The following is a 22,514-nucleotide window of genomic DNA, read 5'->3' as shown; positions in this document are numbered from 1 at the left end:
GACTCCGGGTTGCATTCTGCTTATTGATCTTCTGAGCTTTTGCAGCATGTAAATGATGAGACTTTTACCGCACTCCATGACTGAGGGGCACACAACTGTGAGAAGAGCTCATTTCATTTTTTTTCGATTTATACAAAAGTGCTGTGGCCCAAGCCCTCTAGGTACCCATCTCAATACATAAATATGCCAATTAAGCTAAATGGAAATCCTGCAGGTTAAAAGTGCCTCATAAAAGAAGGAGGCTTTTTCCAAAGCCAGGAAGTTTATCCACAGAGGAAATACCAAATCAACACAAGTAGGTTTGTGCCAAACCGGTAAGATGAAAAAAAAAAAAAAAAATCAAGAATTCTGGGTTCCAAAAAGGAACAAAAGACATTTTCCTCCCAAAGGAAACAGAGAAAAGCTACCTCTAAGCGGTGAATATGGAATTGTAATCAACTGAATTTTTATTTATTGCACTTTTCTGGCAGGGGTTGTTGTTGGTGGTGGTGGTTGGGAAGGGGAGGAAGGCAGTTCTAGAGCTGAACTGCCACCAAGAGTGTGTTAGGGTCCCACTGAACGTCACAAAGTGGGGTGTATCAGGTACGTTATAGTCCTGCCTCTCAAAATATGGTCCTTCATGCTGGTCCTCAGAACATAAGCACCAGTACCGCCTGGAAGCCTGTTAAAAATAGACTCTCAGTACCCCTGCCCCCACCCCCATCCCCATTAATTTAGGCAGAAACCTCATTTTGGCAAGATCCCCGGGGAGGGGGGATTCTCATGCACATTAACGTGTAAAAAGCCCTGATCTGTAGTCATTGGCCAGTTGGATACTCACCACCCACCCCTGCAAAGCTTAGACTATTTCTGCCAGCCAACAGCATTCAAGGAGGGGGCTCTGGTTCTAGGGAATGAGCTGAGGGGAACAAATAAATAGGTTTTCATCCAGCCTCGGTCGATGTGAGCAAAAGAATCTCGGGAGACCCTCCTGAATGGATTTAAATTTAGAGACCCACATTTACACATCTCTGAATCCTTGATGACCAGTTTCCACCCACAAACTAATATTCCCGAGTCTTCTCTGATGGGCACCTTATTTCGGATCTCACGCAACTGGAGGGCACCTCAGAAAAAGCTGGTCAGTTTAGGGAGCCACGGATGGTGGCAGGTGAAGGAATTTTTACCTAATGTTCTGGGTTAAAAAGTGGGCGGGGCAGGGGGAGTGGCTGAAGATATTGTATTATCCTCCCCATTCTGCTCTCACCATTACCAAAAAGGCATAAAGGCGACAGACCTAACCATGTCAACAGTTTCAAAATTATTTAACGAGACCCCAGGCATCTTCACTCACTCATTCATTCATTCACTCACTGCCTCACTCTGAAACTCCCTCGGCCTTTGACTCAGGGGGGACTCATCAATCACCTGCTTGATATAACCCACTGGCCTTGGACTGCTGCCCCCCTCCTTCTCTTCCTGCCACCACACCTGATAGTCATCAATAATTGCCTTTCTTAAGACCTTGCTCTGTTTCTCTGCCCTCTGTCTCCACTGCTCTACAGAAACAAGGCTTGGGAGTCCTGTGCATCTCCTTGTCATAGGAAAGATCGGGACTTGTGAAAGCCCACTAGGGAATAGGAAGTGAGGCTAATACTCTTTCTGTGGCTTCCATGCAATTGCATTCTATTTGCTTTCTCACACCCGTGACTTTGCTCTCCATATGCTGCCTTTCTTTCTTCTAATCGTTCATCCAGGTAGAAATGATCATTACAGATTTTTCAATTTCCCCACCAGGCTCAGAACAGCGACGACTTTGGAGTAGCTGTGATGTGGGGCACGCGCTGTGTTAAATATTTAACTTACGTTCTCAATTACACTTACAACCTACCGTCAGGTGCTTCTTCCCTCTTAACAATAAGAAACGCGAGGCTCAGAGGAGTTAAGTAACTCACCTAAGGTTACAGAGCGGTTAGTGGGAAGCCAGTGAGGCCCAGTATATAGCCGGCAGGAGTCTGTCGCCCCCTGGGGGAATCCGGAGCTGTGGCCCCAGTGCACCTCCCAGCAGGAGCCCCATAAGGTTGGAGTACTTCCCGGAGAGGGCTGGAGAAAGGGCAGTGCTGCATGTGGAGTCAGATCGAGGTCACTGTGGGAACCGCTAAGCAGAAGGAATTGAATCTGAAGGAGAAGCGCTTCCGGATGCTGGCGCCGGGATAAGGAAGAGTCAGTAGGGTCAACAGGGAAGAGATGTGGCTCCAGAGACTAAGTCTTACTTGTATCAACTATAAGCCCCGTGACCCCCAAATTACCAATTTTCAAGTAGGTGTTATCACAATTCGGTCCAGCCCAATGGACACCAATGCGGGTTTTTTTTTTTGTTTTTTTTTTCCCTATGCCCCATGTTGTCTACGGACAAAACAGGTAGAATCACGTTGATTTAAGTGCCCAAGCTTTGATAACGGACAGATGCGGATTCCAAGCAGGGCTCATCCACACACTTGCCACGCGGCTTTGTGCAAGTTACACATCTCCTTGAGCCTCCGTTTCCTCATCTGTAAATGGGGATAATGGTGAGGTCTAGCTCACTCGATCGACGCCATGTCTAAAGAGATCATGCCCACGAAGCGCTTACTTCCTAGAAAGCCTCCCTGAATTGTTTGATAGGCTGGAGGTTGAGAAGAAAGGGGAATAAGGCACAGCTTTCAAGGGAGGATAGTGAGGAGCGGGAGGGAATAGACTGCAAATTCGGTAAATTACCCATTTAGCCAGCCTTCTCTCAGGAGATTCTCAGGGGGAAGCATCTGTTGGGTAAACTGTGAGGTGAGAGTCTGGATCACACAGAATGGTAAAAATGATGGAAACATGGGGGAACAGATTCCAGCTCATCGTAAGTGGTAGCTTTCTAACGATAAACATTGTGAAACAATTCTCGACAATGAGGGAGTGAGTTTCCCAACACTGAGATGATACAAGCCAGAGATGGATGGCCCTGTGTAGGAAGTGCCATAAAACAACAACAACAACAACAACAACAACAACAAAAAGCCTTCAGAGGAATGAACAAGTGAATTTATGCCGTTTTGCTCCTACTCATCTGCCTGACCTTGATGTGTGGGAGGTTCAAGGTGAGGGCGTCTCTTTCTCCTCCTCTTAACTTTCATCCTCTCCTCCAGAACAATCTGCTGCTCCTCTCATTGTCTGAGGCTTCTCTTCTGAGCTCCAGACATGCATTCTATTGCTGACTTCACTCGGATGGCCCAGTTCCCCAAGTCCCAAGCGGAACCTATGATCTTCCCCCTGGTCCCCTCCAGTCTGTGAGCAAAGACTCAAAGGCACCTCGCTTTCAAAGGACGTCCCTGCTGGGTTGCGAGGGGAAAGACAGAGACCATACGGTCAGTAGAGGGAGATGTCAGATAAGAAAAGAATCTCATAGGCCCTGTCAATACGATTTTAAATCCTTTTTTTTTTTCCCCTTAACTCGAAAAAAAAGACTTTAAAATTCGGTATTTTATGAGCTCCGAAAAAATTAATGTTGTTTTACAACTTCCGACAACGTATTTTCTTTAGTCGGGCGGGTTCTTTGTGTTAGCGTGCCTTCTGCAAGCCAAGTAGTATTTGCATTTGGGGTTTAGCATCCACGACACTCACAGTCACTCATAGGTAGCTCTGTTTTCTCCCTGCCACTCGTTCTGCAGGGTTCACCCCATGGAACCCAACTGGGTGTGCTGAGTCCAAGCCATACACGACCAGAGAGACAGATCTGAAGAGGAAGACACATGCCACAGGCCAGAGCCCTGGGTTTAGCAAGATGCTCCCTCTGGGTCTGGGTGTCACTGCCTCTCTTTGCCACAGGCCATCCCTTAGAGAAGCACAGAGATCCAATCCAGCGAGCGTGTGGGGTCAGCCCAACTCTCGACTCCATTTTGTCCCCATCCTAGTATTTCTGTGTTATTCTATCCAATTATAGTTTATATTATATCATCACATACAACTTATCCTTGGAGATCAATGTAAATTCTTTCGGAAAAAGGCAGGGTGGATGGATGGAAGAGTGCATGGGTGGATGGATAGGTAGACAGAAATATAATTTTTTTAATGTTTGTTTATTTTTGAGAGAGAGAGAGAGAGAGAGAGAGAGAGCAAGGAAAGGGCAGAGAGAAAAGGAGACACAGAATTGGAAGCAGGCTCCAGGCTCTGAACTGTCAGCACAGAGCCTGATGCAGGGCTTGATCTCACGAACCATGAGACCATGACTTGAGCTGGAGTCGGATGCTTAACCGACTGAGCCACCCAGGTGCCCCAGTAGACAGAAATATAAATGGATACACTTCCATCTAGGAAAAGGGCTATTGATAAAACCTTGCCATTTCCATTGATTCCACTTACAGTTTCCCTCTCTTTCTCCCTCTAATTTAACTTCCCTTTGCACTCATTCTCCTCTCCTGCCTCCTGTGTCCCATCCCTGCTCCTGTCCTCATTTCTGGACCAGGGTAGGACTTGGGATAATTACAGCCTACAAGCACTATTAGAACTGTCCATAAAAAAGAAAAGAGAAAAAAAAAAAAAAAAAACAACAAACCCTCAACTGTATACCAGTAATGCTAGGCCAGTCCTGATCTCATTGACAGCTTTCCTACTCTTGTTTTGTGGTCTGCATTTTGGAGAGCTCACCTCCGCCTTGTGTCCTGCCCACGATGGCCTGAATCTAGTTTTCTCCAAGAATTAAGGTCAATTTTTACTGGAGGCATTTGGGTACAACTGCAATAAGATGGATGAGAATTCTGGAGGGAGGGGAGTCTTGAGGAGGGAAACGTCAGAGGAGAAAGAAGTCGTATTAGCTTCTGGCAAGAAAAGTCTCATGTTGGAAAATTCCTGTAGACCAGGGATAAAGTACTAATGCTTACACACACACACACACACACACACACACACACACACAACCTGGACTTGTCACATTCTAGTCATGACACTAACCTTCACACGTGACCTTATGTTTACCCCTAAGGTGGGGAGAATCAACCCTCAAGTCAGCTCCCACTTTTGCTCATCAGGACAGTGGCTTCATCCGGGAGGGATATACACAAAAACAAAGCCTACTGAGTCCGTTCAACAGTGGAGGCTCATCACACGGCAACTAAGAAGACTCTCATTCAGTAAACATCTATTGATCACCTGCTGTATGCAAGGGACTCTGATAGGCAAAGGCAGTGAGGGTGGAGAGTAGAAACCCAAAGATGTGTTCGAGCCAGTTCCGTGAGACTCTTTGTGGAAAGTACCGTAAAGAAAATATTTATGCAGAATTGGCAGATCAAAATCACCAGATGTGGTGAATCATGGTTTTGCTTGGCATTCATTGCCATGACATGAATCAAGCAGAATTCTTCCGCCATTTGTATGGACATATTGTGCATTTCAGCCTCTGAAAAGAGAGATAACTATGGCTACCGGTTCTCCAGGAAGTGTAGTTATCATCAATGAAGCCCATTACTGAGTCATCAACAGCTAGGAAAATACTTATTCCCAAACCACTGGAAGAGGGACCAGGTTGGACCGGGAGCTGGTAAGTGCTTTTCCAGGAAATCGGGGAAGCAGCAGCAAAATGGGGGGGGGGGGGGTGTCGATGGGAATGGGTATCAGGCATCTCTCTCCAGGAATGTGGCCGTAAGACAGGCTAGACAGAGAAGCCTAAATGTCCTACTTATTTTCTGGTTTATCTGCCGTCGTGATATTTTAATCAAAGCTATGTATTACCGATGTAATAAATGAAAGAACAAACAACCTTCTCTGGCCAGACAGGTGTCCAACAGCCCTCAGTCTTGAACACTTCGTTACAGGACCTCAGTCTGGCTTGACCCTCCTCCCACGGAGTGTCTCTCTTGAATTGGCAATGTCTTCATTCTTGCCTCCCTGGGTTCGGCACAGGTAATGCGTATTTTGTGCTTTAGCACCATGGTCTGCTTCTGCTATTTCCTTTTGTAAGAACCTGTCTGTTTCCTTCCTGTTTCTAAGCTCAGGCAGTAAAATCATTCCGTTTTGTTCTCTCCTTAAAGCCACCATCACCCCTAACATATTATGACAGTGTACATAAAAGTGCTTTATACACAGGAAAGCAACGTACCAATGTTAATTGATGTGATTATAAGTAGCTGTTCTAAGCATCTCAAGTTGATTTCCAATCACAATTCCTGTTATCAGGTCAAATATGAAATCAAATTGCCCTCCTTGCTTCTGCGATGACTGAGCCATCCAGGCACGAAGCTATTATGACAGCTGGGAATCATTTGAAAATGAGCTTCACTTTGCTTGGCATATCAGATGATAATTTTAAAAACTGGGCCCGATTTTTTTTTTCAAGTATTAGAATTGGTTCGCATTCAAGAGGCACAGGCTCCCTGCTAGGAGAAGGGCTCAGACACGGCAGCTGCTGGTGGGACATCAGACCAGGAACATGGGACCTGGTTACACAATAAACCCTGATGTAGGCATCCAAGGATGGTCAGCCAGGAGGGAGACATTTGCAATTCAAGGCCAATTTTGACAGGGGACAGGTGGTGATCTTGGCAGCTGACGGACTTCAGAGAGAGCTGGCCAAGGCACCCCGTGGGTGTGCTGGCAGGAGGGCAGAGCCTTCCCAGAAGTGCTGGAAGGGATGGGATTATGGCGAGCAGGCACATCACATCAGTGATGACTAGGTTCCGTGACAGTCTCTGGGAACTGGCATCGGAATGCTTAGGCACAAATGTCACATTTCCTATTTTTGTTCTCCTGGGAACCTTCCCCCTCCTCACAGGTTCACCCCATTCAACAGATGCTCCCAGACATATGAGAACTCAATTTAGACTCCACGTATCATGCCTACTACCTAATAAAAAACTTTCCCAAAAAATATTTAGCATGAATTCAGTAGCTGTTAGGTGAAACTGTAAAAATCCACTTCCTTCCATGTTGTCAAATTTCTGGCTTTGTAGATGCAGAAGAGTACGCAGGGCATAATAGCACTTGAGTCAAAAGGCGGAGAAAGGAAAGGATGCCTATGTATTTGCAGGTGTGTGTGGAAAGAAGGACGAGAAACTTACATTAGTTGACTTTGGAGACGTGAACGGAAGACTGAGGGACAGGGGTCGGAAGGAGACATCACTGCACCTCCATTATACGTTTTGAGTTTGGAACCATGAGACTATATTGACAATTCAAAAATTAAAAGAATTCCCAGCATTGTGACCATCTGTCATCTTGCTTTGAATTGCTGCTCACGTGAGGTCTCCGACTTTCTTACCATCGCTACTCACCTTCTTGATGGTCAATGCCTTTTGGGGGACATCACAGCATTGTCAATGACTGCTCTCATGTACGTGGACCTGTTCTGGTTTTGGAAAGAAAAGATGACACTTTTTTCTTTCTCCTTTTGTCCATATCTCTCCAGGGCATGTGGTTTAGTCTTACTTTAAGTGGAGATTTTGGTAGGCAGAAAGTTGTGCTCAGGGTAGTCTGGCAGACAGTTATGTATTCCCAGACGTGAGGCGAAGATTCAGGAAAAGATTCCAGCCCACACGTAGTCTGTAAAGCTCAAGATGGGGATCAAGTCTAACCAAAGTTGGAGGACATGAGATTACGCATGTTGTCGAGGCAGATCTGGATACAGGGACTCAGCTCTCACCCCATTTTTTTTTGCCATTCTGCACATCCAAACTCTGGGGGAGAGCTGTCTAGTTCTACTTTCTCTGCTTCGTCATTCTTCCCTCTTTACTCCCACAAAGCAAGTTGTTACTTGTTACTTGTTCCAATTGCCAAATCTCCATTTCCATCATATTTGACCTGCCAGCCATATTGGACATAAAGTGCTCCTCTCTCCTCTTTGAAACAAGTTCTTTTGTTCCATGTCACTCCAGCCCTTTGACCTCACTGGGCCAACTGCTCAGTCTCTCCTGATGACCCTTCCTTTTCTAAGTTTTACACGTTAGAGTTCCCAGCTCTTGGTTCTCTTCTCCTAGCCATGCTACCTCCCAAGGGACCACAGCCAAGCCAGTGCTTGAATTACCACCCCTAACGCTCCATGACTCTCCAGCCCCTATCTCCAGACTCTCTCCTCCCGAGTCCGCATGCACACATCTAACCACTTGCTCGATAACTCCACTTCGCCATCAAGTGGCCACCTCCAACCCCACAAACTCACAACAGAACTCTTGATTTTCTCTCCCAGACCTGCTCCCCACCTTTTCCATCTTCGTAAATAGAAACCAGTGGCTCAGACCAAAAACCCAGGAGTTGATCTTGATTCTCTTTTTCCTCTCCTACTACAGCCAATCTACCAGCAAGTTCTTAAAATTTTTTTTTAATGTTTATTTTTGAGAGAGACAGAGACAGAGCACAAGCAGGGGAGGGGCAGAGAGAGAGGGAGACACAGAATCCGAAGCAGACCCCAGGTTCTGAGCCATCAGCACAGAGCCTGATGCGGGGCTCGGACCCACGAGCTGTGAGATCATGACCTGAGCTGAAGTCAGATCCTTAACCGACTGAGCCACCCAGGCGCCTTGTCTACCAGCAAGTTCTATTACTACCATCTCCACACCAGATCCTGAACCTGGTCACTGTCAACCTACCCCAACACCCCCTCTCTCATTTGTTTTACTGCATCTGGATTTTCCTGTTTCCATTCTTACATACACTCTGCTTATCAAAAGCAACCAGAGTGAGCCAGTAGATGGATAGATTCGGTCCTATCCCCCTCAGCTTCGAATTTCCGAATTGCTGTGAAATGTCTGAATTTGTTCCTGTAAATCTTGAGGTGGCTTCCTCTTCCCCAGCTCAGCACCCAGCACTTTGGTGAGGTTCCTCTGAGCACCGGTGCCCAAGTAGCAACCTCCACGGCCCTCCACATTCCCTTCCCTGCCATTATATTCTTCACGGCATTCTGCACATTGCAATATTCTATGTATTTCTTTACTTGTGTGTCTGCTACAAGTATCCCTCCTGCAGCCATGTGCAAGGGAGACTTAGCCTATCTTGTTTATTTGTGTATCCTCTGAGCCCGGAATGATGCTGTATTGGATTGGATGGGCTAAATAACACCGTGATAAGAAATGCTCCCAACGCTCAGTGGTTTAAGACAACAAAGGTTTGTTTTTGCTCAAACTACATGTATAACATAGGTTGACGGGAGTTCTGAGATAGTCAGGGACTCAGGCTGAAGGCAGCTTTATGTGCAGTGGCTTCCACAATTACTGAGGAAGGAGGAGGAACAGGCCTGGAGAATCTCACACCATCTCTTAAATGCTTCCACATGGAGGTGACGTGCATCACTTCTGCTCACATTGTAGAAGCCATAGGAAATCACAAGGCCGTCCTAACTTGAAGGGTCCTAGGAAATGTGATCCTCTTATATGCCTGGAGGCAGAGCACTGGAAATAGTGGTAGGTGGCACTTTCATCCACACACGAGCAAACCTAGTGTGCCTGATTCTGAAACTCGCAGTGGCTCCACGTTTGAGAGACTATGGCCCTAGAGTTTTTGTGTTCATGAACCTATTCTTTCACCCTGATTTCTAGGTATTTCTTAACACCTGGGAAACTGTGCCAGGAGCCTCTGGTGCTTGTGAGGTGTAAGTGCTTTTGTTGTGTCCCCCACATAACTTGGATCCTGGTCAGTTACAGGTAAGTGGGATGTCCATAAATTATTTTACTGATGACATTATTATAACAATGATGGAGTATGTTTTTAATGGGGACAATATACCTTACATATCTAAGTAATGTACTCTTCTTTCTCCCTTAAATCATCATCCTTTGTGATGTGGGGCAAGAAAGGGTGAACAAATGGAGGGATGGGTACATGAATGAGGTGATTTCTTTAGCGAGATGATGTGTTTAAAATTAGGCTATTAACACAAGGTGGGTTTTTCTAAATTCCTTTCGTAAATGAGGGACCCTGCCAAGAGTTCCTTCTGTAGAGAGGATGCTATGCCATATTGGAGAGCTAGACCTTGAGGCTGCTGCCCAAAGGTAGAGCAGAAGATTATGAAGTAGGAGAAGGAAAAGTAACTCCTGTCCCAAGGAATTATGGGTTGCGGAGGGGAGAGAGTCTCGCTGATGGCGGTGGTCAGGCATGTGGGCGTTTCCTTCTTGTAAGTGACAGCACAGAGCTTTTAGAAAGTATATAAATGTGAAACTATGAGAAACTAGCAAGAATCCATTTCCTATGATAATATACTAAGAGCTACATGTAATGACCCAGGCATTGTCATGTCCCTCATATACAATCATTTCTTTCAACTCTCACAAAGAATCCTCCCACTATTACTTCAACAGATACAGAAAGTGAAGCTGAGAAGGTGTGTGACTGGCCCACGTCTAGCTAGGAAGGACAACCAGGATTTAAACCCAGGTAGCTCTAACTAAAGAGCCCAGACCTTTAGCTCCTGTGCTAATAATGTCATTTTCATTAATAGTCCTTCTAGAGTTTAGTTGCTTTGCATGCCCAGTGTCTCTTCTTCCCTGAATTCCTACTCCACACAGTCAGAAAAGAGATCCATCAATTATGTTACTCCTCCAATCAAAAAAAGGAAAACAGGCTCCCCGTTGCCTGTCTGCAGGATAAAGTCCCAAGTGTCCATGGCATACATTTAGGAAAGGAGCTACAGAAAGGGACATGTCGTACAGGGAGGAATTACCCTCTTCACTGCCCAACTTCTTCGCCCATTCCATTAGATAAGTTCATCCATTCAAGAAGCTTTTGTTGGGGCACCTGGGTGGCTTGGTCGGTTAAGCATCCGACTTCGGCTCAGGTCATGATCTCACGGCCCGTGAGTTCGAGCCCCGCGTCGGGCTCTGTGCTGACCGCTCAGAGCCTGCAGCCTGCTTCAGATTCTGTGTCTCCCTCTCTCTCTGCCCCTCCCCTGTTCATGCTCTGTCTCTCTCTGTCTCAAAAATAAATAAACGTTGAAAAAAAATTAAAAAAAAAAGAAGCTTTTGTATAATAGCATGTCTTAAAATCGTGTCTACCTTCTCCACGCATGGATGTTGCATTGAAACAAGGTACCACACCTGACCTCTGTGGCCAGGGTGTGTGATGAGTGCAGGCTCATGGGGTTCTGTGCTCAGAAGGGTGTGGGGCTTAATGCCCTGTGGTCATCTTGAAATCCACAAATACCTTTATCTTTGAATTGGTGTTTTGTAAGTGAAATATGCTGGAACCCTGAGCCTGCACCCGGGGCTTGAAGCCTTATCTCACAGGTGGTCCCATCTCCCTACTGCCCCTCTGGGATGAGAGCTCATCCACCCACCAAACTTCAGGCTCTGCCTGGCCTCCCATGTCTCTGCTCCTGCCCCTGATTACTGCAGCAACCAGGTGGGGGTGGCCCAAGTTCTGCTACATTCTGCTCTGCCCAGGTACAGGTAGGGTCAAAGTCAGGCACACATCCTGCTGCTTCTTGGGGTAGGGCAAGACAATGCTAGTCTCTGCTGTGGGCTGTTTTGATCACAGTAAGTTCAGCGGGCAACTCCATGTGACCTTCTCACCCACTCCCAATCCTGGGAAGTTACAATCTCTTGGGGGTCACCTATCGACTGAAGGTCAGAGCAAGAGGCCCACGAAATGGGAGATTAACTTATCTACCCAGACCGGTGTCTGCATCTTCAAATTATGTAGCCTGCTCTCTTACGATTCTCTGATGTGTTCCTTGAAATATAGTGGAAATGTCAAGTCATAATAAAAGGGTGACATTAATGTTACCTCCGAGGGTGCTGAGTGCAAGACACTAACAATTTAATAAATTTGGGCTTTTGCACTGACCTATGTTAATGTGTGATTTTATGCTATTTTGCATGGCAAGGGAAGCTTCTCAGAATTCATTTGATTGTTAGATCAATGTGAAAATGCATTATCTGCCTGCCTTGAGCATGGCCAACTGTTGACCTCTTCAATTAAGCAGACTTGAGAATGAAAATCCAATTACAATGAACAAACATTTCTTGAACACTTTCTATGTGCAAGGCCCTATGGCCAGGCCTTGCGGGGAACAGGCAGATTTGTAAGACGCGTTATTTTTAGAGTGCTTACAAGCAAGAGAGGAGGTCGAGATACGCGCGTGGGTAATGACAGTAACCCACTCTTTTTGCTTTATCAAAGCAGAAGAAATGGAATTAGTCAAGCTGGGCTGTTTTTAGGCAGTACCTGAGAGCAGGAAATGCCAGTTCCTTGAATTATGTCCATCTCCTCTCTTCGGGACTAGCATTCTACTTTTTTTCAGGTTCTGTCCCTTGGGAAAGATGAGCCTATCTCCAGCTCAGTGATAAAGCTTCATTGGCTTCTCTCTCCTTGCAGTAATCTCATGACTCTCTTCGGTGATTGGTTTCGAGATGGCCATGTGACTCGGTTCTGGCCAATCAAGCATGAAAGCAAGGCTCTGGGTTGCTTTTGGAAAGGCTTTCTTAGTAGAGATAACTTTGTGGTTAAGGGCACGGTCCCTGAAGTGGACTGAAGTTACCAGCTGTGCGTCATGAGGAAAGTTACGTCACCTTATTTACTGCCATTTCCTCATCTGTTAAATGGGGTTAAGGATAATACACACTTAATGGGGTTGTGATAAGGACAAAATTTAGTTAATATCTGTAAAGCTCTTAGAAGAGTATCTGCTACATACTAAGTGTTGTGTTAACTATCATAATCATTATTTTGAGAGGAGATGCCAGAAGCGATCATCTCTTTCACGACTCGGGACGTCCGTGTGTCTGGACGTGACTCCTGTAACTTGCTTCACGGCCTTGGGCCTTTGAGGGGGGCTGGCCTAGGAAGAAGGAAGAGCCTCAGTCTTTGATGAAATCACCAAGACACTGTCATCGGTTCTTGAATCCACTCTCCCTCTGGACTTCTTGTAAGGAGATGTGATACATTTATTGCGCAGGGCGTTTGCAGTCAGAGCACTGTGTTAATGGCATCGAAGTTGTCTTCCTGGTGTTATGTCCTGGAGTTCCTCAAGTAGTGTGACTTCCAGGTCCCACAGGTGTGCCGGCTGTGGGCTATCTCAGAGCAGTTCCTGCCAACAACGTGGTTCTGGCCTTATCTTAATTACGATGGGATGGTGTCAGGAAAGACTGAGATTTCCAAGATTTCCCCAGATCCACAATCTACTCTTGATATTCACAGCGGACACACTTTGAGATCACTTTCAAAGCTGTAGACACTATGGCAATGTGATTTCCCCACAAGACACAATACATTGACACTTAAGCAATCTCCTTTGAATCTTAATAACCCTATAGATCGGAGGGCAGGAATAAGTAGTAAAGTTACTAAATTTTCCCACTAAAATAAACTCTACCCTACATTACGTCATTTTTTAAAAAGCAAAACTAAGAACTTATTTACATTTCCGGATATAAGGTAAAAAGAATGAACAAAATTTTTAATGTTTTAAAAAAAATTTTTAATGTGTATTTTTGAGAGAGTGAGTGAGCATGAGTGGGGGAGGGGTGGTAGAGAGAGAGGGAGACACAGAATCTGAAGCAAGCTCCAGGCTCTGAGCCATCAGTACAGAGCCTGATGCCAGGCTTGAACTCGCAAACCATGAGATCGTGACCTGAAGTTCGAAGCTTAACGGACCCAGGCACCCCAAGGATGAAAAAAAATTTAAGGAACACATCAGGAGAGTTATTGATTATAGAGAGATGCATTCTCTAAATGACTAAAGGCACTCGCCCACACCCACAGTTATATACATACTGCATACTGTATATATTTTGTGTATCTGTATCAAATTTGTGCTTCAGCAAAACCACAAATTCATACAGACTACCTATCTTTGGGATCATTGAAAGATTGGGAAATACTATCCATTTTTCTGCATCCTTAAAAGTCATGCTTTTTAGCTCTTGTGCCCTCTTGCAGAGACTGATAATATCTTCCTAGAGGGTGGGCTGAGAAGGACTGTGAGGGCCTGTCTGGTTGGGCGGGGAAGAGTGCTGGGGTCAATCAGGGATGCCTGCCCTGGGTGTGGGTGGGACCGGTGGCAGCAGCAATTTAGTGCTTTCTGTGATGGAGGGTTTACCGGTTTCTGCCTATTCTGCTTGAAAGGCAATTACAAGGTCGTCGGGCCTGACTCCACAATTACAATGACTCTCAACTTCAGGATAAATTTATGTACCTAATCAATGTACGTGTATTGAGCACCTTTGATGCATGGGTGTGCCCTTAGGCATCGCAGGAAATTAAAAAGTGAATCAGACTCACTCCAACCCACAAAGAAGTTGGTTAATAGAAGAGAAAGGTGTGTGTGTGTGTGTGTGTGTGTGTGTCTAGGGTCCGGGGTCACACAGAGCTGCAAGAAAGGGTTAGATCAAGGGAGGGACAGGAGAGGTGTCGGGGTGGGAAAGCATCCTTTTTGTGAGCGTGGAAGGTGGGCAGTGACACATGCTGGGGAAGGGGCAGTGGAAGGGAGCCCCACAGTGATGTGAGGAAGACTGTTGGGCTGGATAGGAGGGCAAGACTGTTAGAAACGGAGCGGCCAGAAGGAGCCAGAGCGGCCGGGTGGAAGGCTCACAGCCGCGGGTGACTGGCTGGCTGGGGAGGATATGGGTACTTCCAGGTCATTCCAGCTCCCTGCCCCTCCACAGTGAGCGGGCTGCCGGGGGCTCCATTAGCTCGTGTGCTGACATGACATCCATTTTTATAAGAGCTGTCAGGGTCAGGGGAGAACCTGCTCTTTGCAAAGATCATCTTTTTATCACCATTTGACACGTGACATATAACAAAGTCTTCAAGTACAGGAGAGGCCTCCATGGTATCTCGCGCTGTACGTTTTTATTGCAAACCTATGAGAGCTGACAAAGATTCCATCTTTATTTTCTTAACTGCACACAGTCGTCAGATATTGCCGAGGAAGCGCATTCCTGACATCGTATTATTCCCCTACACGAATAAGGCAGAAATTCTTTCACGCGTGGCTGCGCTGGCGATGAGCTGCTGATGTGCTGAAAATATTGGCGAGAACAGCTTAAAATGGTCAATCGAAGATCACTCCTCACATGCTCTTAGGTTATGTCATACATACGCATTCATATAAACATGAGGTAGGGGTTTGTTAAATTCCCATTTTTAAATATGTCAAAAACGAAAGCAATGCTGTGGGCTTTACCGAGATAATGATACAGAGAAATCACACATTGAAAACAACAACAAAAAAAATATTTGTTCAGCTCACATGCAGAAAGCTGTAAACAGCCAGTCTAAGAAGCACCAAGAAACAGACTTGTCAATAAAACTAGGAGGCACATTTTAGAGTCAGGGGGCAAAAAAAAAAAAAAAAAAAAAAAAAGAATTTAAATAAACCTAATCATCCTTGTAAGATGCAGAGTACACGTTCGGAACGTGAAATCTGAATGTGGATGGCGAGGGGCTTCTCAGGCCTTCATTTGACTTAGTGACTGGCTTGGGACTATCTTCTAAGCAAACCTAAAACAGAGAAGGTGACTTCTATGATACAGAGTAAGTCAGTCCCACCTCCATCCAAAGGCACAGGAAAGCTGTTTTGTGTTCCTGTCCCCTCCCTCCCTCCTGGTCCCCCGCCCCTCCTCCTTTCCACTCCCATGCCCTTCCTGGAGTTTTTATTATGGGCAGCCTTAGATCTATATTTACCCACTATATTTAGTAAGTTTGATTATGCATAGCCTAAATTCAGATCTGAGATGATGATCCAGATTTTTGTTCACTGGAAGAACTTTTTCTTTTTTTATAGGTTGACAGCAAAGGCTAAGCACCGACTTATTTCTCTCTCTGCTTGCTGTTTCAACAGGCTTGTTTCGCCTCAGGCCTTTGCCCTTTCCGGGGCTCTTGTCGATGGTGGCTCAGCTCGCACACGTGTCCCCGCCACTCCCTTCCTGACCTTAAGTCACCACTCGTCGCCACCTCTTCCGAGAGGCCTCCCAGACTACTCAGTGTAAACACCACCCATCTCCTGTCCCTGGCCTTGCCACTGTCTAGCAGAATGTTCTATTTGTTTTCTGCTATCCCTTTATGTAATGTTGGTGGGTTGTTTTTGGTTTTGGTTTTGGGTTTTTTTGGTAAGTTTTCATGTAATTGAGAAAAAATTTACATACAGTAAAATTCACCCCTTTTACTGTAGTTCTGCAAACTTTGACAAATGCATACATACATGTACTACCAGTGCTATAATCAAGATCTAGAAAGTTCCATCGCCCCCAAGTGTTGCCATCTCTCTTTATAGCCAAACCTTCCCCAAGGCCAGCTCAGAGCTAGCTGTTCTCTGTATCTGGAGTGTTGCTTTTTCCAGAATGTCATAGAAATGGAATCATATATTAGGTAGCCTTTGCAGTCTGATTGCTTTCACTTTCTGTAGCTCAATTTATTTGAGTCTCATCTGTATTATTGTACGTATCAGGAGGTCTTTCCTTGTCCTTACTGAAAATCACGGATCATAGTTTATTCATTCTCCACTTGCAAGGCATTCTCGTTTCCAGTTTTGGTGATTACAAATAAAATTGCCATAAACATTCAGATAGAGTTTTCATCTGTCTTGTATAAATACCTTGCAGTGAGATGGCTGGGTCATGTGGTAAGCGGATTTTTTTTAACCATCTAAGGAAGTGTCAAACTATTCTCTAAATTGTCTGTACCATTTTGTATTCCTACCAACCATGAGGGAGAATTCTCAGTCCAGATCTTCACCAGCACTTGGTATTGTCAGAATTTTTATTTTAGCCGTTCGAATAGGTGTATGTATCTAATGGAACTATGCCACAATGGTTCTAGTTGTCAGTTCTCTGTTGACTAATGATGCTGAACATCTTCTCATGTGCTTCTTGGCGATTATATCTTTTTTTTGATGCAGGGTCCGCTCACATCTTTGGCCCTTACCAAAAACGTTTTCCCATTACTAGGCTTTATTGAGAGTATTTAGCATACATTCTTTTTATATTCGGCATATGAAATCTGGGGCGATTTCCAAATATCTTCACCTAGTTTATAACACATCTTTTCATCGTCTTTCAAAGACAGGTTTTTCATTTTGATAAAGGACAATTTATCATTTTTCCCTTTTTAGGAACTGTGTCATATGTAAGACACATCTGTCTAACCCAAGATCACGAAGGTTTCCTTCTATGTTTTATTCTCCAAGTTTCATATTTTTTAGATTTTATGGTTCAGTCCATGATCTCTTTTGAGGTAATTTTTTTAGACGGTGTGAGATAGGGGTTGAAGGCCACTAATTTTATTGCCTATTGATATCCAATCATTCCTGTGCCTTTTCTGGAAGACCATCACCTCTCCGTGTAATTGCTTTTGCAACTACGTCAAAAATCACATTGGCTGTATATGTGTGAGTCAGTTTCTGACCTCTGTTCATTCCATTCACCTACATGGATGGCGTCGTTTTTTTCAGCATACACCGCCTAGATTACCGTAGGTTTATCCTGAGTCTTGAGATCAGGTAGCTATTACTCTATTTATCTTTTTTGGGAAAAACTACCGCTATTTGAAGATTATCTCACTTGTTTACTTCCTGGATGTCTGTCAGGAGACCCACCAATCCTTGAGACTTTCAGGAACCACGAGACCAGGGAATTCATACCCCCATCATTCTCTGTTATACCCTAGCAATGAGAACATCTCCTGGTGCATGATAATTACTTAATAAATTCCATGGAGAAGAGCAAGAAGGAAAGTGATAGTTCAGTTGGGGAAACTGAAGGAATCTGTGTTTGGGAGGAGGAGAAAAGGACCACGTTGTTTGGGACAGGTTGTGAAGGGGACAGAGCCCTGGCTTGTGGCGGCAGCACGAAATAAGACATGCTTTTGGCTCCAGAGCCCCATGGTTAGAAACTCTGGGGCCATTCAGGAGCTCCATGGGGCCATGTACATCGACCCACCCATCAGACATTCACCCAGCACCTGCTGTGTCAACGCCGTGTTACAAACAGCAGAAGGCAAGATGCTGTGCTCAAGGTAGGAGGGGTTGCGGACAAAAAACACAATAATTGAGACACATGCCCCAAAGTGGTGTCTGCAGAGAGCTGAGTGCTCTGGGAGGGACATCTAAGCCAGCCTTGACCTTGGAAGGCTTCTTAGAGGTGGGCATGTTTGGGACACCTGGGCGGCACAGTCAGTTAAGTGTCCGATTCTTGGGCTCTGCTCAGGTCATGATCTCGCAGTGTGTGAGTTCGAGCCTTACATAGGGCTCTGTGCTGATGGGGCGGAACCTGCTTGGGATTCTGTCTCTCCCTCTCTCTGCCCTTCCTCAGCTTGTTCTCTCTCTCTCTCTCTCTCTCTCTCTCTCTCTCTCTCTCTCTCTCAAAATAAATAAATAAACTTTGCCCGCATGTATGAAGCGTTCTCCAGCTATTGCTGGGTGAGGGGTACCAGTGGTGGGTTTTATGGATTCATTCTGCTCTAGGTCTCCCCATCAATGCTCTCTTGGCACCCTCTACCCCTGTTACTCATCACGCATTGCAAGTATGATGACATAATTATGCAGTTAGCTGTTTAAGTCCCTGCCTTCCCTCCTACTGCAACACAAGCTTCCTGGAGGCAGGGACTGCCTGGTCGCCCCACCAGCCAGATCTGGGGACAGACTGTGTGGGACCTGAGTGATGAAGGACTGGCCTCACGGTCCTTGGAGACTCTGCCGGGTTACTAGAGAGCTTTCCCTTGCCGATGAAGCAGTTCTGTCCCTTCGCTCACTTTTAGCAACATTTGTGAGCCCTTCTTTTCTTTTCAAATTACTTAAAAATAATAGCGAAAATAAAAGTCTCCCGAGCCTGCCTAAGGAAAGATAGAAACCTGCACATCACATTTAATGGTGGATATTCAAGGTTTTAGTAATTAACCTGTCGATCCTTAGATGTTTTTGGCATGCCCCATTAGATATTTTTAGATGGTACCAGGTATCAGCCCAAACCCAAAAGTGAATTTTTTGTTCCTGTGTGTAAATCTATTGTGCCCTAAAAATGGGTAGAATAAAAAAATGGAAAGTTATTCATTTTGATAAAGAAATTACCAATAATTACCTCTAAGTCACCAATAATTTCTCTGGGTAATGCCACTTCCCCAACACACACACACACACACACACACACACACACACTCACACACACACGCACGCACGCACGCACACACATGCTCCTGTGCTGCTTCTCAGGTGCTGTGACTGTGGGGGACCCAAAGAAGGGCATCACCACAGCTGAACATTTAACTGTTCATGCACTCGATGCGAAGTGCCCTTCAAAGATTCGGTCGTTTGGCACCCATCATCACGATTGTGCTAGACATTAGGAAAAGGTTGGTGAAGAAGTTTAAATAAGATGGGAAGTGCCTAGGGGAGTCACATTTTTAAGCACCCTTATCTGCTTAATTAATTAATTAATTAAACACATCAGTCAGACTTGGTACTGAGAGAAGGGAAAAGGAAAGGCATCCGCTGCCCCCACACCCTCACCCAACAGTGTGTCTGTTCTGACGGTGCTGTGGCCATCTTGCGAGTCGCTCAACCTTGACCGGTCCTCCCTGTGACCTTATGGCCACTGCGTTTGTGTCTTCACGCAAAGCAGGGGCTGGCCAAGGCCAAGGCCCAGGCTCTGTCTGTGTCCTGCTTAGAATCTTGTCCTAAGACAAAGTGGAAGCAGGACTCCAGTTACTGGTTCGCATGGTTCTTGCACTCAAAAGGGGGGTTTTCTAAAACCCTACAAAAATTCACTTTATATCCCCAAATCCAAATGATTCTCTTTGGAATGAAGTGCAAGACCATCATCTATTTATGTACTGAGAGAGGAGGAGCGCAGAGACCAGTAAGAAAAGGGAGAAAGATAGCAAACTGGCGATTACTGAACACCAGTAACAGGAACTGCTTAGTGCTTGGACATGTGATGGGCATCCCTGCAATCTCCCAGTGAGGCATGTGTTGTTAATCCCATTTCACAGAGGAGAAGACTGAGGCCTAGGCAGGTCAAATTGTGCTAGTGAATAGTCTGCATGCTCTGAGGCCACAATCTGTGCCCTCGACTTTAGTGACAGGATTTTGTACAGGGATGGGAGGGAGAACTCCCCTTTTCCCTCAAAGTTAAAGATGGCATCCATATCCCTAAATGGCTATCAGTTTAAGATTCATACGATGTGTGACAACTCACACACAGCATAAACAAGAGAAGCCTTGCCTATGTTTGGCCTCCCGTGCTTTGAGGTCATGATTTCATTTTCTCATCTCTGCTGAAGAATTTTTGGTTTCGTTTCCCGTGTTTATTCTTCTCTTTATGCTTTTCAATACTCCAGAGACATGATGCTTTGAATAAAAGCCTTGGGAGACTTTATAGTATGAAGGAAAAGTCTTTTTTTTTTTGTTGTTGTTTTTTGGTAGGGAAGTCAAGAGTGACAGTGCCCAGTGGTTTTAATTCTGGGGTGGATTTCATGTGTGGATTAAAAAAATTTTTTACATGCTTATTCATTTTGTGAGAGAGAGACAGAGCGTGAGCAGGGGAGGGGCAGAGAGAGAGGGAGACACCGAATCGGAAGCAGGCTCCAGGCTCTAAGCTGTCAGCACAAAGCCCGATGTGGGGCTTGAACCCACGAACCACGAGATCATGACCTGAGCCGAAGTCGGACGCTTCACCGACTGAGTCACCCAGGCGCCCCTCACGTGTGGATTTTTAACGGGCTCATATGGATGAGGTGTAAGAGATGAGGAGTTCTTCCAGAAACATCCGTCATATCCCTCTCACTGTGGCAAGTTTTTACATCAGACAAAACCTGCATGGCTTCTAAAGAGGGGTTTGTCCTGACTTATGTGATCTCAAAAACATCTCACAAACTTGCTTTAAATGGACTTCATGTTTCAGGTGTAGTGGAATAAATGCGGCACAAAACCATCTGTTAGTGAATGAAGGTCAGAGGAGCCCATATTTAAACTCCACATCGTGCAGATGAGAAAACCAAATACCAGAAGGAAGCGACTTTGCCCAAGGTCACGCAGCTCATTATAGCTCAGCTGGAACGAGAATTCACTTTGTAGGACTCTTTGTGGTTTCAAGATCAGGTTGTTACATATTGAATTCCATTTAATGGAACTAGAACACTCAACTCCATCATAGGATCTAAGTCTCCTTAAGGAGGAAGGGTAGATGCCTCTTCTCCTCTTAGGAAAGGTGGAATTATTCTGAACCTCTTTACCTGGTCATATGGTCCACTGAGATTTTATACACACGGCTGGGACATGGCTGAGAGTATTTCTTACCTAAAGAAAGGATTCTTTAGATCGAGGATGTTCCCAGATCTGAAGCCTGTCTGGTTTACCAGCGCCACGATATGAATGTCATAGCTCTGTCTGTATGGCAGAAAACAAAACAAAAAACAAAACAACTCCATCATTTTATGAGGCCGGTCACTTCTTCACACACACTGAAGGCACCTTGTTCATTACCTACTTACTTCACGAGGGTTTTAAGAGTGTGGGGTTGGCATCTCGTCTACAGTGGTGTATGTTTACGGGGATGCTACCAACATTAGTGGAGGCAACAGAAGGCCTTGTTTATCTGTTAGAAGAGTTTGGCAGTTGTAATCTCTTGAGCTAAAAATTACAAAGTTAATGGTATTTCTGGTTTGATCAACAGCCAAGGACAGAAATGGCTTTAATTAATAGGGGCACTTTATGGGTCACCCACCGAAGTAACCAAAATAATCTTAATGGTGCAAAGACTGGATACGTTAAAGTCTTAAACTGACATAAAACAGTCAATAAATGTGACTGATTTTCGGAGGCCCCAGATGAAGGCTCATATAATTCCAGTGGGAATTGGCTGATAAGAACGAGTCATACGACATATCTTTGATGACTAATCTGAAGGACCTACGTTTGTGGGATTTTTATTAGTCATATGTATTCAACAACACATGTATTTCTTTGGATTATAAAGTGCTACCTATTCACTGTAGAATAACTGAAAAATAAGGAAAAAGAGAAATTAAATAAAAGAATTCATGATGTCACTAGACAAAGAATCTTCTAGCTAACACTATAGAGTATTTTCCTGTGTATTTTTCCTTCTATGGTTTTCATAAATGGGAATTTTTAATACAATGATCTTAAATATTCCTTCATATCTCCTAATTTGATTTAACATAAACAAGCATTTATCCTATAATTCTTGACAACATATTTTTCAGTGGCACTAACGGGCATTACACAGGATAATTAACGATGCCCCATGATCAAATATTTACATTTTTATAACGTATTACAAACATGTTATAACATATTATTGCTTTTAGTAACAAAAGCCTAATTTGACGACAGATGTTCTGTTGCAGAGGACATTCTTGTAGTACATCTTTATGTCCTATTGGCGATTATTTGCCTGGAATAATTCTCAGTGTTAGACTCGCCAGGCTAAAGCACATAAATATTTAAGGTTCCCAGCACCTACTGCTAAAACATCTTCCAGAAAGTGGACTAAACTACTTCCTCACCTACAAAGTATAAAAGTGCTAATTTCATTACATATCTTCCAATCCTTAATATTTTAAATGTCTGGGGTTAA

General features: G+C 44.7%; 1 protein-coding gene across 1 annotated transcript in view; it reads right to left on the bottom strand.

The window, feature by feature from the left end:
- Window positions 1-14,750: 14,750 nt before the first annotated feature.
- LOC123593587 (histone-arginine methyltransferase CARM1-like) overlaps window positions 14,751-22,514 on the bottom strand; it is a 246,751-nt gene continuing 238,987 nt past the window's right edge. Inside the window, exons 13-14 of the mRNA XM_045469666.1 lie at window positions 21,212-21,301; window positions 14,751-15,423 (exon numbers count right to left, since the gene is read on the bottom strand). Coding sequence (XP_045325622.1) covers window positions 15,414-15,423; window positions 21,212-21,301 — 100 coding nt within the window. The 3' untranslated portion in view covers window positions 14,751-15,413. The remainder of the gene's footprint in view (window positions 15,424-21,211; window positions 21,302-22,514) is intronic.

Source organism: Leopardus geoffroyi, chromosome D4 (genome assembly GCF_018350155.1).
Source record: "Leopardus geoffroyi isolate Oge1 chromosome D4, O.geoffroyi_Oge1_pat1.0, whole genome shotgun sequence".
Taxonomy (NCBI): Eukaryota; Metazoa; Chordata; class Mammalia; order Carnivora; family Felidae; genus Leopardus; species Leopardus geoffroyi.
Note: the sequence above shows the minus strand (reverse complement) of the source record. Positions and strands in the feature narration are given on the sequence as shown.